This window comes from Alternaria hordeiaustralica, assembly GCF_023758085.1.
Source record: "Alternaria hordeiaustralica strain BMP 2776 chromosome Unknown scaffold_5, whole genome shotgun sequence".
Lineage (NCBI taxonomy): Eukaryota > Fungi > Ascomycota > Dothideomycetes > Pleosporales > Pleosporaceae > Alternaria > Alternaria hordeiaustralica.
The window spans coordinates 511,284-525,022 of record NW_026056777.1 but is presented as its reverse complement, the minus strand read 5'-3'; the positions used below and the strand labels follow the sequence as shown (position 1 = coordinate 525,022).

General features: G+C 53.7%; 4 protein-coding genes across 4 annotated transcripts; 2 read left to right on the top strand and 2 right to left on the bottom strand.

Moving 5' to 3' along the window:
* Positions 1 to 213: 213 nt before the first annotated feature.
* Positions 214 to 1,072, top strand: J4E84_003502 (uncharacterized protein; the record flags this gene model as incomplete). Its single annotated transcript, XM_049386114.1, has 2 exons — positions 214 to 596; positions 643 to 1,072. The coding sequence occupies 2 exons, from the start codon at positions 214 to 216 to the stop codon at positions 1,070 to 1,072; spliced, it is 813 nt and encodes a 270-aa protein (XP_049245963.1).
* Positions 1,073 to 2,237: 1,165 nt separating this feature from the next.
* On the top strand, positions 2,238 to 3,542 carry J4E84_003501 (uncharacterized protein; the record flags this gene model as incomplete). Its single annotated transcript, XM_049386113.1, has 8 exons — positions 2,238 to 2,249; positions 2,356 to 2,363; positions 2,416 to 2,462; positions 2,515 to 2,534; positions 2,591 to 2,602; positions 2,687 to 2,961; positions 3,021 to 3,108; positions 3,162 to 3,542. The coding sequence occupies 8 exons, from the start codon at positions 2,238 to 2,240 to the stop codon at positions 3,540 to 3,542; spliced, it is 843 nt and encodes a 280-aa protein (XP_049245962.1).
* Positions 3,543 to 8,184: 4,642 nt separating this feature from the next.
* On the bottom strand, positions 8,185 to 9,076 carry J4E84_003500 (uncharacterized protein; the record flags this gene model as incomplete). The annotated part of the gene is made up of 2 exons (XM_049386112.1): positions 8,185 to 8,807; positions 9,073 to 9,076. 2 exons carry the CDS (start codon positions 9,074 to 9,076, stop codon positions 8,185 to 8,187), a joined length of 627 nt encoding a protein of 208 aa, XP_049245961.1.
* Positions 9,077 to 10,495: 1,419 nt separating this feature from the next.
* On the bottom strand, positions 10,496 to 13,650 carry J4E84_003499 (uncharacterized protein; the record flags this gene model as incomplete). The annotated part of the gene is made up of 5 exons (XM_049386111.1): positions 10,496 to 11,334; positions 11,381 to 12,495; positions 12,588 to 13,036; positions 13,173 to 13,481; positions 13,531 to 13,650. The coding sequence occupies 5 exons, from the start codon at positions 13,648 to 13,650 to the stop codon at positions 10,496 to 10,498; spliced, it is 2,832 nt and encodes a 943-aa protein (XP_049245960.1).
* Between the last annotated feature and the right edge of the window lie 89 nt (positions 13,651 to 13,739).

The following is a 13,739-nucleotide window of genomic DNA, read 5'->3' as shown; positions in this document are numbered from 1 at the left end:
CAAGCAACAATAAAGGCTTTTCCACGCATGTTTTCAAGATGAATCGAGCCCCTGTGATGAAGTGATTAAGACAGTCCCCTCCGCTGACAGCTCTGCAGGGCACTGGGAGGTGGAATGGTTTGCCGAATTCGGCAATGACATGTGCAGGGCTTGGCTACCCGCGGCCTTGAATTCTCGACGGCGAAACAGGACAGAAACTACACCACCCACACAATGACAGTTCCTGCGATACAGGCGACAGCGATACCGCGATTTCTCCTGCCGCAACTATCATGGCCCGCGCGGGTATCACGGCCGGCTGCGCTGGGCGCACTGGAACAAAGTCGGCATAGATGCAGTGTAGCTTCCGAACGTCGCGCTGCCTTTCCGAAGCCATTGTCACGAACAACAATCCAGTGGCCAAAAACATCACCACAACATGCAAGCGGCTATGCGTCTGCCCTGGAGCTGCGGCGCAACTTCAGCGCGACTGCACGGCAATCCAAGGACCATCACTTCGACACGCTCAAGTTTGTGCAGCGACTGAAGGAGGAGGGGTTCACAGAAGAGCAAGCCGAGGGCATGATGAGGGTTCTCAGCGATGTAATTGAGGAGAGGTCAGTCTAGACACGACTACTCAAGATCTGCAATTGACATGTACAGCATACAAAACCTCACGCGCACCATGGTCCTCCGCGAAGACCAGGAGAAAGCCACCTACACGCAGAAAGTCGACTTTGCCAAACTCCGCTCCGAACTCATGACGGCCGACTCGACTGAATCGAGTCTGACGCGCGCATCGCACGAGCGCCTCACAAACGAGCTCGCAAAGCTGAACTCGCGCTTGCGGGACGAGATACAACGGACACAGGCGTCAGTACGGCTAGACTTGAACCTAGAGAAGGGACGCATAAGGGAAGAGGCAAACGTGCAGGAGCTCAAGCTGAAGGAGACGGAGACGAGGATCGAGCAGGAGACGGCGCAGCTGCGGGAAAGGCTCGAGGCGGTCAAGTTCTCAACGCTGCAGTGGCTCATGGGTGTGTGTACGGGTACGGCGGCGCTGATGTTGGGTGTCTGGCGGTTGTTAATGTGAGGCACGACGCGACTGCTTGTATGGAGATATGTTGGGTCAGACGCGGGCAGCCTCAGAAGCCACAGAGCGCAAGTGCACACGGCCATGTTTCTGCGCCGCACCCTATATGTGCAACAGTGCCTGTCAATGCAGTTTACGGCTGCAACGGATCAAGAGCTCCGTGCACGACGAAAGTGATGCCGAGACGGCAATGGTTGGTTTTAGATAAGATAGTGTGGCGTGCATATGCAAGCACGCGGGAACAACGTTGTCCGTGTCGAGCACTGAATACAAACGGCTGCCTTGGTATTCAGGCAAATTCACGAGCTGCGCGCTGATATTGAGAGGGCTGCAGCCCGCCTATGAGGCCATGTGGATACAGACGCCAGGTCGCCTAGCCGGCCTGGCGCCTCAGATCAGCCACATGTGACACGGGAGGCTAACGCTCTGGCATTTGGCCGTGGTCGTGGTACTTCACCGCAACGTCACACGAATCATGGCGCAGAGACGTCGCAGCGCAACAGCGTGCGGCCAGGTTTTCTAGCTGTTTCCAAGCGGCACTGATTGGCCCCCACCTGGACATGGGATGGCAGTCTAGGAATCAGCCTCTTGCTGGCGGCCGCGCTTCAGAGCCCGACTGGTGTGACGGCTCGACGGCTGCTCGACGACGTTACAGGCCGTCTGGCGTAAGATGAGGGCAGGACGGTGCCATAGCACGTGTCGCGAACCAGGCCCGGCGCCTGGTAGTCCTGGAGCCTGAAGGGGCCGGTGAAAGGACAGACCCTGGAGCTGCTCACGTGCCCATGTACCCCTCATTGCCAGCTTGCACCAAGATAGGCGTACATGGCGGCGCAACAGCAGGGCGGTAGGGCGCTTTGAGACTGAGGGTTTGGAGATGGCAGAGGGTGTGTGCCAGCGCGCAAACGGGGCAGCAGATCATGTGAAGGGCAGCGCAGGCGCCAATTGGGGGAAGGCGCAGTCGAGGTGGTGTTGTTCGCTCAGCGTCTGTGCACGGGTCGTTCTTAGGGCAGACGCTCGCTTCCTCAAAACAACTTCGATCCTCTTCTGCCCGTTGATCCACACAAACACCTCAACAACTCCGCCCACCGTCTATCCTTCCATACGCACCTGCACCACCCCCCACAGTCCCCCGACTACCACAAACCCCCCCAACTCAACCATCACAATGGCGACTGAGGTACGTCGTGCTGATTCTGCCCCATCCCCCCGCTACTGTCCCCGGCGGGATGCCCCTCTGAGCCCCGATAATCCCCAAGCAAGCAACGCAGGCTAACCGTCCGCAGCGTGAGAGGTACGAGACAGCTGCCCGAGACAGCGCCCGCCAGTAATTGACGTCGCAATAGCAAGACTTTCCTCGCCCGGCTGTGCGAACAGGCTGAGCGTTACGATGGTAAGTCTCCGCGCGCTCCCTCCGCTGGCCGCGCAAGCTAACAGTCGTGCAGAGATGGTTACCTACATGAAGGTCAGTTTGCTCGCCCGTCGCTGCTCACCCCAACTCACATGCTGACTGTTTCGCAGGAAGTCGCCAAGGTATGCCCGACCGCATCCGCTCCTAAACGAGCAGGCGCCCGCCACAGCGCAGGCTCCCATCAGCGCCCGGCTAACGCAGCATAGGTCGCCGGTGAGCTCACCGTTGACGAGCGCAACCTTCTGTCTGTCGCCTACAAGAACGTTGTCGGCACCCGACGCGCGTCGTGGCGCATCATTTCGTCCATCGAGCAGAAGGAGGAGTCCAAGGGCTCTGAGAAGCACGTCGGCACCATCCGCGACTACCGCCAGAAGATCGAGACCGAGCTTGAGCAGGTCTGCCAGGATGTCCTCAACGTCCTCGACGACTCCCTCATCCCCAAGGCCGAGTCTGGCGAGTCCAAGGTCTTCTACCACAAGATGTGCGTCCACACCGCTTTCTCCGCTGTTTTCATTGCAATCAGGGCTAACACCGGCACAGGAAGGGCGACTACCACCGCTACCTTGCCGAATTCGCTTCCGGCGAGAAGCGCAAGGTCGCTGCGACCGCTGCACACGAGGCTTACAAGGTATGACGCAATGGCTTCCCAGCAACATGAAACCATCTAATCCCGCAACACAGACGGCCACCGATGTCGCCCAGACTGAGCTCACACCCACCCACCCCATCCGTCTCGGCCTTGCGCTGAACTTCTCGGTCTTCTACTACGAGATCTTGAACTCACCGGACCGTGCTTGCCACCTTGCCAAGCAGGCCTTCGACGACGCCATCGCTGAGCTCGACTCTCTGTCCGAGGAGTCCTACCGCGACAGCACCCTCATCATGCAGCTCCTCCGTGACAACCTCACTCTCTGGACGTCATCAGACGGCAACGAGGGCGAGGCCGCCGCCACCACCGACGCGCCCAAGGAGGAGGCCAAGACCACTGAGGACGCACCCGCTGCATCCGAGCCCAAGGCCGAGGAGCAGCCTCCTGCTGCCGCCCCTGCCCCCGCCGCTTAAGCACACTCTCCCTCTCTCGACCTTGTGTATCCTCAGCCGTCGTCATCTGTTCTCGAATAGACGAAGGAGGCCGGCAGCGAGTGTCCTACGGAGTTGTACGTGTTCTGTGTGATTTCAAAAATTGGCTTTGGCAGCAAGCGGTTCGGTACGGTCGAATTCCCCATGACTGAATGTATTTCCCTTTACTCTCCTATTGCCGGCGCTGTCCCATCGAGCACGCAGTGTGCTGGGGTCGCGTTCCGCACACGACTCTAGTACTTCTGAGCTCTTCCTCATAAGAGTCTTGGGCTGCTACCGGCGAGATAGGGCTGCGTTCGGTACGTCGGATGCTACCCTCAATTCCCCCATGTTTTCGTTTTGGCAGCACATAAACACCTCGATCCTATGCCGACAGAGATGTTTGACATCCTCTTGGTGATTCTGGGAGTCAGGACATCAGTTTCGATGGCCGGTAGAGCAGTACGCAAAGCTCTGGAGGGCTTAATGTCATCATACTGCACTCTTAGCTAGCCAAAGGAATCGCTACTTCAATCTTGCACTCTTATGCCGTGATATCACTTAAACCTTGAGGCGCGTCCATTCTGACTCACTGCAACGTGCATATATGTCGTCGATCTGGACTCTGATCGGTCCTTTTCCATGTGCCAGACCCCGTGGGATGAACCGCCCCACCACTTGGAGCCGAGCGACCTCCCCGCCCAACTTTTCCGTTTCTCATGTCGCGTCGCGTATGGCAAAAGTTCCGAACCAGCCCTCCAAGGGCGAGCGGCACTCATAATTTCATAAAATACATTCTGTTCCCTGGCGCCCTATTTTTGCCCTCCGCACGACCCATATAAATCACGACCGCCCGCGCAAAGCCAAAAGAACCATGGCCTACACCAAAGACTACTACCACATCCTGCAGCTGCCCGCGCCAGGCTGGACCACGAAACAGCAAACCACGCCAGCAGACCTCCGCCGAGCGTACAAACTCGCCCTGCTAGCCGCGCATCCAGATAAAGCCAGCGCCGTCGCTGCCACGACCACGACCACGAACGCAACGCAGACGAAGACGAAACCCGCATACACAGTCGACGACGTCAAAGAAGCCTATACGACCCTCGCGAATGCAACCTCAAAATCCGAATACGATAATTGGTTCCTGCGCCATGGCGATGGGCTGATCACGACGACGGCGGGCAAGGAGGGCGCGAGGGGGGAAGTACAGTTGTCGAGTGATTTTGTGCTGGGGCTCGAATTACTTGATTTGGCGGATTTTGAGATGTGGGAGGGGGATGGTGTGGATACATCTGCTGCTATGGGTGCGAAAGGAGGAGAAGGGGCAAAAGGGCAGACGACGTGGACGCGAGCGTGTCGGTGTGGTGCAGACAAGGGTTTCAGTATTTTAGAAGAAGAGTTGGAGGATGCGGAGGAGAGGGGCGAGAAGGAGGTGTTGGTTGGGTGTGTGGGGTGTAGTTTGTGGGTTAGAGTTGGGTTTGAAGTTGAAGTTGGATGATGAGTGGGATAATCAATATTCTGGGAGAAACGGATATGCTATCTCCCTTTGTCTGGGATAATCAAACGATGAGAGGCAGTGGGGAGGATGTATCACGATGGTATCGGCGATGTCATCGAGATAGCGGGCTACATATCGATTCTCCGCCTCTGTAACGTATATACTGTCTTCGAGGCTGCAGGGCTGCGAGGTGGTTGCGTATGGTGGATACTCGACTGTCTAGACCAGAAGATCTGCCACGCCTGGTCTTGTCATTCGGCGCATCTGACAACCATGACCCAAAGGTAGTAGGAAAGATTGTCAGGGTATATTCCCTGGAACATGGCATATACCGAACCGAGAAGAGATTTGGGAAGAGCAAGGATGGGATGTGGTCTAAGTCTTTCTTTCGAGCCTGCTGCAAGACGCATACATGCGGTTAGCAAGGCGGTAGTCCATGTAGACTCATGATTACGGTGCTTTGACGAGCACATATTACGAAAAGTCCAGCACCACATAGATGCCTCGATGTGATTTGTCTGTTAGGAATGGCAGATGGAAGGAAATCATCAACCCAGTGAAGCGGAGAGTTTGACCTGAGCCGGAGGGGGCATCAGTTTATTCATCTATTCTGAGAAGGTAAAAAAGCCATTGGGTAAGAAAGTCTGGGTATAGAGACATGTATAAATGAGAGACATGTGATACAGCCAAAGCAGGGCTGTACCAGTAATTGAGACATCCCCCCCACGCTGGTTATTAGTGAAAAGACAGAAACTCCACCAACGCCAGTCAAACCAGAGCCAACACAGCCCACCTTGATCACATCTTCGACTGTGTCGCCAGCATCGCCTTGAGCTCATCGACCTGCTTCTGCAACGCAGCCTTGTCCGCCTCAAGCTGCGCTTCCGACGTCTCATGCGACTTAGGCTTGGGCTTATGAACATTCGGTCCGATCAAGTCGCCGTTGTCGTCAAGTACCATGCCCTGCTTCTCCAGCATATTTCTGATCTCTAGCTCCAATCTCGCAAATGTCTCGACATGCGGGATCCCATATCTCTCACACGTTATCTGAACGTTGTCCCATTTATGGTACCGTGGGTCACAGCAAACCACCACCTTTTTGGATTTAGCGAACAGACCCAACTCAAGCAGAGAGACTGGGCTGTTGGTGTCGACATCGAAGAAGAAGCAGATGACGTCTGCTTGGTCTTGCGCGTCCAGTTCCCAATCGATTTGTGCTCGCATTCCTGTAAGTCCATTATCGTCTTTCACGCGAGCCAAGGCTGGGTTCCAATCTTTCTTCGGTCGTCGTGGATCGCACACGGTGATGGGTAGGTCCCGAAGTAGATTTGCCATGAGCGACTGCCACTCGACCGCTTTACCCATCTCTATACTACCAGCGGTAAAGACGTTGAATCTTTGGTATGGAGGCGGATCCACGGCATTTCCACCTCGAGTAGTCGAGGACTTAGGGGTAGAGTGCTTCCAATCTTCGTGTTCTACTGGCAATGGCTTCGAGAGAAGCGGTTCAAGTTGGGCATTTCCAATATCGTCTCTTTTTATTGTGAAGACCGTCCCGGGCGCTTTAGGCGTGTTACCCTTCGTCGACTCGCTGTTGGTAGTCTTGTTCTTATCTTGGGACTTCTCGGCCATCGTGGACATGATTGAGCTCTTCGTTAAATGGCTTGTCAACTGCTGCAGTCGGTTTTTGGCGGCGAAAACTCCTGAATTTGTAGGGAAAGTAGCTGCTCGGGCTGTAGGGGTGTATGAAGAAGGCTGATGGAAAGTGTGGAAGCTGGAAATGCAAGTCAGTTCCGTGGTTCTTATGCTTTTTGGTGGGGTCTAGTCATACCGGGCCAATGACATAGCTTGGACCCTTGAGGCCGGTATGTCTGGGGTCTCGGGGCAGTCGTGGAACGATGCAAACGGAATCGCACACGGATACTGTTGGCAACGCAATCGACTCAGATGTTGTTTGTGATACGAAACTGTGACTGGAATGATGGGCAGATACTTCACAATGCGCATCGCTTTGTCCTCTTTATTTGCGCTTTATTGACGCTGCCTGGATGTTTGGCGCCTGGGATCCACAAGGTTGAGGCGCAGACCCCAACAGGGCGGCTGACGGTTCGCATGGCGGTAATTCATGCCATACACTGCACGCGCGCGATTCTTCACACACCGACTCCTTCAGTCTAGGATATTGCTCATACATTGGGTCGGTATCGGGGCAGTGCTGCTGGTGTCTTGTTCGTTCTCATTGTACCTAGGTACCCGTGGCGTCTGCGGCAAGGCTGTCTAAGGCTGCCATTCAAGGCAGTTACCCGGACCACGCGAAGCAATCGTGTTAATCACACAGCTACACACTAGTCTATTGAGTAAGTGATCTGGTGATGTTGGTATCGGTGTACGAGGTCACGGACCTGGCCGGCAGAGCTATCGCGATGAGTAGATGGCAGTCACAGCTAAGGCTGAAGCTCACATAAGGGCGCGAAGAGGCTGGAGCACGTTAATCACACTAACACCGAGTACTACCTTCCCCACATAAAGAATTTGGATCACGCCTTGACGCCCGCGTTAAGAGAAGCCCTGGTCATAAGAGGAACCCGGTGTGGCGATGCAGTCACAGGTGCAACATCACATCAGGATCAACCATGGAGTCAAAAAGGGCCTGATTATCGCCTAGCGTACGGAATGCTGACTAGCAACAATCGACAGGCTCAAAAGCCCATATGAACAGTCAAACCACGTCTGCCTACGATTTCCAGCGACGCCCAAACAAGAAAGAAATGAACATGCTAATCCCCGAGCACTTGCATAGCGCATCTCCAATTTCTGACCGAAACATCCAAGAAAGCACCTTGTACACAAGAAAAAACTGAACACCTACCTCCTAGAGGTCTACATTGCTGTGGGGAATGTGCAAACTTCAACTCTTATGCTAATGTAGACAGTAGAGCACCTGTTTAATCTTTTCTTTCTATGGCGTGCAAGAAAGATAGAACACGGGTAACTCTCGACAAAACCTGGTTCCTGCGGCCTCAAATATCGGCCTGATGCACCAATTTCACCAATGTTGTCTCCTCCTCCAAGGTCTCACTCTGACCGGTCTCACCTCCGACGTTTTGGCAGGAGATCATGGAGGAACTTCTTTTTCTCGTCCTTCTAGGCGACAAGGTTGCTCATGAGCGGGTTTTCGTGCTTCTTTCCCCTCAACGTCAAGGTTGGGGTACCATGACCTCTCGCAGTGTCTGCCGGTGTGCTGCCATGGCCAGCCGGCTTGCGCGCGGCCACCTGATTCGCCAACTGGGTCTGGTTGTGGTCCTCCGGCTTATCCATGATCTGAAAACAGAGGGAAGTGTCTGCAGTAGTCATAGTACAGAGACACTTGATGCCCACGAACTTGACAGGAACCGGCTCAGCTTGTACCCCATGCAGTTTCTTCATCGACTTCCGAAGGGTTTGGAGGTCGAAGCTGGACCTGGAAGCGGCCGGCGGCGCAGCCTGAGAACGTGACTGAGTAGGATCGTGGAGGTTGCTCATCGATCGACTAGATCGCAGGTCCTCCAAAGTGGGTGCACCACCACCGCGCTTTTTGGGGAACTTGGGGAGCGTAGGTAGACGTTCTAGGAGCGACTTCTTCGGTGTCTTCTTGTACTCGACTGGGACTCTCCGTGCGAGCCACGATCGACCACAGCCTTCGCAGACGACGCCAAATCGTATAGCCCTGGCGCTGTCCTCAGACAAAGGGATCACCTCCGGGTCGTTCATCGGTTGGAACTGTTTGACTAGAACCCGAGGAGACCGTTGTGGCCGGGTTGGTGCAGGATAGTTGGCAGGATGTTCCTCCAGTTTGCACTTAGCACAAGATCGGTGGGTACATTCGCAGCTCAGAACGTGGAGTGGGTGGATATGTGGTTGAACGTAGACCTTGTGGCGACGGTTACACTTGCAACAGCGCCACTTGCCACTCGAATGCCCCTTGGGTCTCAGGTTTATATCTTTGGTGAGATCGTACATTGCTGTTTGAAACGTCTGTCAAGCTGTTAGCACGCATGGAAAGATGTCTCGGTACCGCGTTGCCAAAGCATAGCAAGGGAGCTACATGTAGTAGAATGTCTCAGAACCGCGTTGGCAAAGCATAGCAAGGGAGCTACATACTAGTAATAAGTTAGCAAGATATCTTGAAAGCTATTCGAGGCGGCTACTTTACCCTCGGGAGAGACCCAGTTGGGGTCGGGCTTGACGGGTTTGGATTTGGGTTTGCGACTGGGGTCGGCAACTTCCCAAGCCCATTCCCTTCTCTCATCCTCCGTCATGTTTGATAAGTCCGTCCCTATTTTCCGTGGGCCACCAGGATCTGCGAGTGAATCTGTACGTTCAGGAAGCGCGTTCTTGTTGCGTCCATCTGGTTGGTGATCTGACGATGAGGACGGTAGAGCGCTGAGGCCAGAACCGTGACTTGGCAACGAGGACGTCGGGCAGTCTGTGCCTTCAGGGAGCGGGCCAATGAAGGGCTCATCTGGATGTTCGCCAGAGGCAGAACCGTGAGCTGACGATGAGGAAGCCGAGTCGGAGGCCGTACGTTCACCTAGCTCGTCCTCGGTGTGATCTACTGACTGGTTGCCAGAGGTAGAACCGGGTCCCGACAGCGAATTTGTCCAAGGGATCTTTCCCGTGGGGTAGGCCATGGCGGAGAGCTTGCGTGGTGTAGACAGCGAGGGATGTGCAGAAGCAAGCGGGCGAGAGTGCAACGAAGTGGAGGAAAACGAAAAGCCGAGTCGGCGGTGATGCGGTGATAATGAGACTCCGAAGCAATCCTCGGTGAATAGCGGAAGAGTAACGATGGCGGAGCTAAAAATGAGGTGAACGCGAGTGAGTTGGGTTATGGGGATACAGCGTTTGCGTTTGCACACGGGAGCCTGGAGGGTTCACGAGGTGAGCTGCATTTTAAACGATCAACGCTAGCACCTGAATCTGATGTAGATTGGAAAGAGTATTCTAAGTGACAGTCGCTGCTCAGAACTGAGTGTGAAGGTGCGAGGATGCGCAGTGTGTCCTCCCTCATTTAGCTGTGAAGTGCAGGAAAGCAGCAGTATTCGGTCAAGAGCAACGTAAAATACAGCAATCTCAATGCGGCGCAACTCAGGCGCAAGCCCGACTGTTCACTTATATCTACGTTTCACTGAGATGTATCAGTCGCCAGTCATTACCATGATCTCTTCGCAGGCAAGTGGAGGAAAGTATCAGTCTCACGCCAACCTAAGAAAAAACCGAACACCCTGGAGTCTCTAGGACTGCGTTGACGTTAGGTCACCTATTTTGCCAGTTTTTGTCTTAATGTAGTCTGCAGACCTGTTCAGTTTTTTTCTTGTCTGAGGTGGTCTGATAATCGAGCTAGAATGTCCTCGCAGAACCTCGCCTGAGGAGGCCGGCATGCGGGATGATAAGCGAGATGTATTTGTAATCTGCCCGTCTACTTCAGTTTAACCTGTAGCACACCCCTCCATGCCTGTAGTGCGCTATCAACATATTCAGTTGCGTAGAAGTCGACATCGTCGTCACTCAGCACATGCTTCAGTGCCTCACCCGTCTTGCCCCACCGCACCTGCGCCTTAATCGCAGCACGACCTCTCTGCTCGATGAGGTTGATGTAGCTATGCGCCACATTCCATATCGTCTCGAAACAACTCTTCGTCTCAGTTTCCAAGTCATTGACCCAATTCTTTGGCAACTTGGCCTTCATGCGGTGGGTCTTCGCATTGATGACCTTCTCGCGTAGGTGTTCGATCAATTTGATGAGTGCGCGCAGGACTTCGAACTTGGTATAGCAGGACATTAGCATATTCTCGTGGAACATGGTGGGTTCGTCTTCGGGTTTTTGGTGCGTGGCGCCAGGCATACGCAGTTTCTCCATTGCACGTCGCATCGTGGAAACCTCCATCAGAAGTGCTTCCAGCGCCCCAGGAAGCGCCTCGAAGGAAAGTTCTGGCAAGGTCATCGTCCTAACGATGAGATTGATTGCCTCCCATGTGTCCTCAACTTGGTATTCCGCAAGCGTCATGTCAGGCTCAGTCTCCCAGGCATGATCCGGAGGCATGGCAACTTGGTGTATCCATTTGCCCTTGAACTCCAACACCTGTGTCTCTCTATAGAGAAAACTACTGCTAGCGTCCCAGATATCAAGGCTCTTGGCCAGCCAATGAACTTCAGGAAGGCCGTTGGGCATGATGTATGAAAGTGGTCCAGGATGCTGACTGTGCTCGTAGTTGGGGAATATGGTCCTATCCACGACGTCCTTGATATTCCGGTAGCCTGCATAGATTAGCCAGTTTCCAGGTTCGAAATGAGTGCAACATACTACTTGAGTCGATAACGGGAATGTTATCGTTCGGTTCACCCTTGAGTCGTGCTATGCGACGGCTCTCTGTGTTGCATATGTGCTTTGTCAAGCTCGACTTGAAATCCCGTTTCGCGGCCAAGAGTTCCATAGCTTGATCCCATGGAAGCGACTGGAGATCAGAACATACTGCCTCATTAAGCTTGCGTTCCATCCTCTCCATTGTCCCGACAGCTTTTCCTAGTTCCTCTTCGGCTGAGAATCCTTGGTAGCCTTTGGCCCCAAATGGATGTGTCAGTGAGATGCGTGACAGAACATATGGTGACAAAGTATGCACTAGCATCTCCTTGCATTTGGTGTGGCTGTACAACTGGAAAGCGGATTTTCCCAGACCGAGGTTTAGGTGCAGCCGTGCAGCAAGTAGTGCCAGCGGTCTGTTTTGCTTTTCTTTATCGCCCGCCACCAAATGGCGCGCTAACATTGCAGCTTGAAGGAGAACTCGTGAGTTTGGCGTATTTTCGAAGGGATGATCGGGCTCTTCGTTGCGCATAGCTTCTTGGTGAATCCAGAGGAGTGTGTATATTGCAACAAAACCTTCAGGCGACCTGGGTGTCCGTAACTGAGGGGCTCGCAATGCGGCGATCAAAGGTACCTCCATGAGCCCTTGCCACCTTTGAGCAGATGGCGTCGAGAGTGATATCCAGAAAAGATAACACATCTTGAGACGATTGCCGCAATGAACAATCCAGTCTTGAGCCGGGTACTGATTCTGTGCCAACAACTTCCCTGCGTCTTCGTAGTGATTTTCCGCAAAACTCCAGAGCTCTCCTCGGTCCTTTGAGGTCATGCCGTCTAGGAATGGTCGAATATCTGCGTAACATGTGATAAGGTTCGCGTGGTTCTTCCAGTACGTCTTACAGTCGGCCAGCATTGGAGTTCCTGGAGCGACATTCTGGCGAAGTGTCATGTACGCAAGTCTCAAGGGGCGGTCTTGGCTTTGGAACTCCTCCGGGTTGAAAGTACGACTTGTGATATCGGAGATCAGGCGAACAGCATCGTCAGCGGAGCGTGTTGCGTACGCGGCGGCTAATAAGGATGTCCAAATATCTTTCTTCCAGGCACAAGTCTCTCGAAGGCTAAGAACGTCAGCAATGAGTAGGGCTTGGAAGTCGCTGCAGCAACCCGCAGCCACTTTATGATGTTACACTTTGCCGCTGACTCAACATACCTTTCCTGCTGTGATATAATGCGCTCAATGTACGCAAGACACTGGCTTTCAAGTAGAGACCATTCTTTACTCTGCCTTGCAAGTCTAATCTTCATGCCCCACAAGTCACCCCGATGTTTCGTCATAAGGTCCTGGAGGGCTGCAGGCGGGTGGTTCCAGTGTTCGAACAGCTCGCTACACTTCGCTTGCCGCGCGAAGATCTCGCCCATGAAACGCAAGTCGCGTATATCCTTGAAAGCGATGGGGTCATCTGGAGCCGCCTCGTATGCTTGTTTCAAAAGTCTACGAGCCAGGTCGAATTGAAGTTTGCTTTTCATCTCGCCCTGGGGAAGTCCACGCTGCTGTTCGGCTGCGAGTTGAATAGCGAGTGTTTGCGTGAAGTGAGCATGCTTTTTTGCAGATGTTGATCCAGCGCCCTCCTTGGTTTCTTTGCTGTAGTGGAAGACAGCCTGTCAAGCGTTAGTACCAAATCTAATCTCACCCTGTTGTAGTTTTATGTGGTAGCGAGAAGGCGCGGGGAGATGCGCATTCCCAAAGGTGTCGAGATACAACCAGGTCGTGGCCAGATGCCGGTTTCTTACGTACCAGGCGGAAGTCTTCCCAGCATTCCTCTGCCAATGCCACATTTGCTAGAGCAGACCAGAGATCTTGACGGTCTTCCTTGCGTCCCAAGGCTTTCGCAGCACGTTGCCAAACTTTGAGGTTCCCGTCGCCCACTCCGCTGATGTTTAGGTTATTATTCTGATCTTTCCGCGTTTCGTCGGCTAAGATCTTATATAAGTAGGACAGCAGCCGAATATCGTTCACCCCTGGCTGCTCCCAGGCCTGTTGTACCAGATTTGCTACATCGGTGTCCACATTGTTCAACGTAAGACATAACCGAGCTTTCCATGCCTGCTCAAAATTAGCCTGAAGATGAAATTTCCGAGGTCGACTAGCATACCAAGAGAAATGGGTTCTTGGGCGTCTTCTTGAGCGATTTTTGTACGAACGAGTCTGCGAACTTCGCTTTTGGGTAATCGCGCTGAGCCTTACACAGCTTCTCCCAACTGTTGCAAGCCATGACAGCCGGCACCGAAGCGCGGCTTGATTTCGCAAAAATAGGAACGACCGATGAAGGCTAGTGATGCTCGATCAATGTCAAAAATGAGG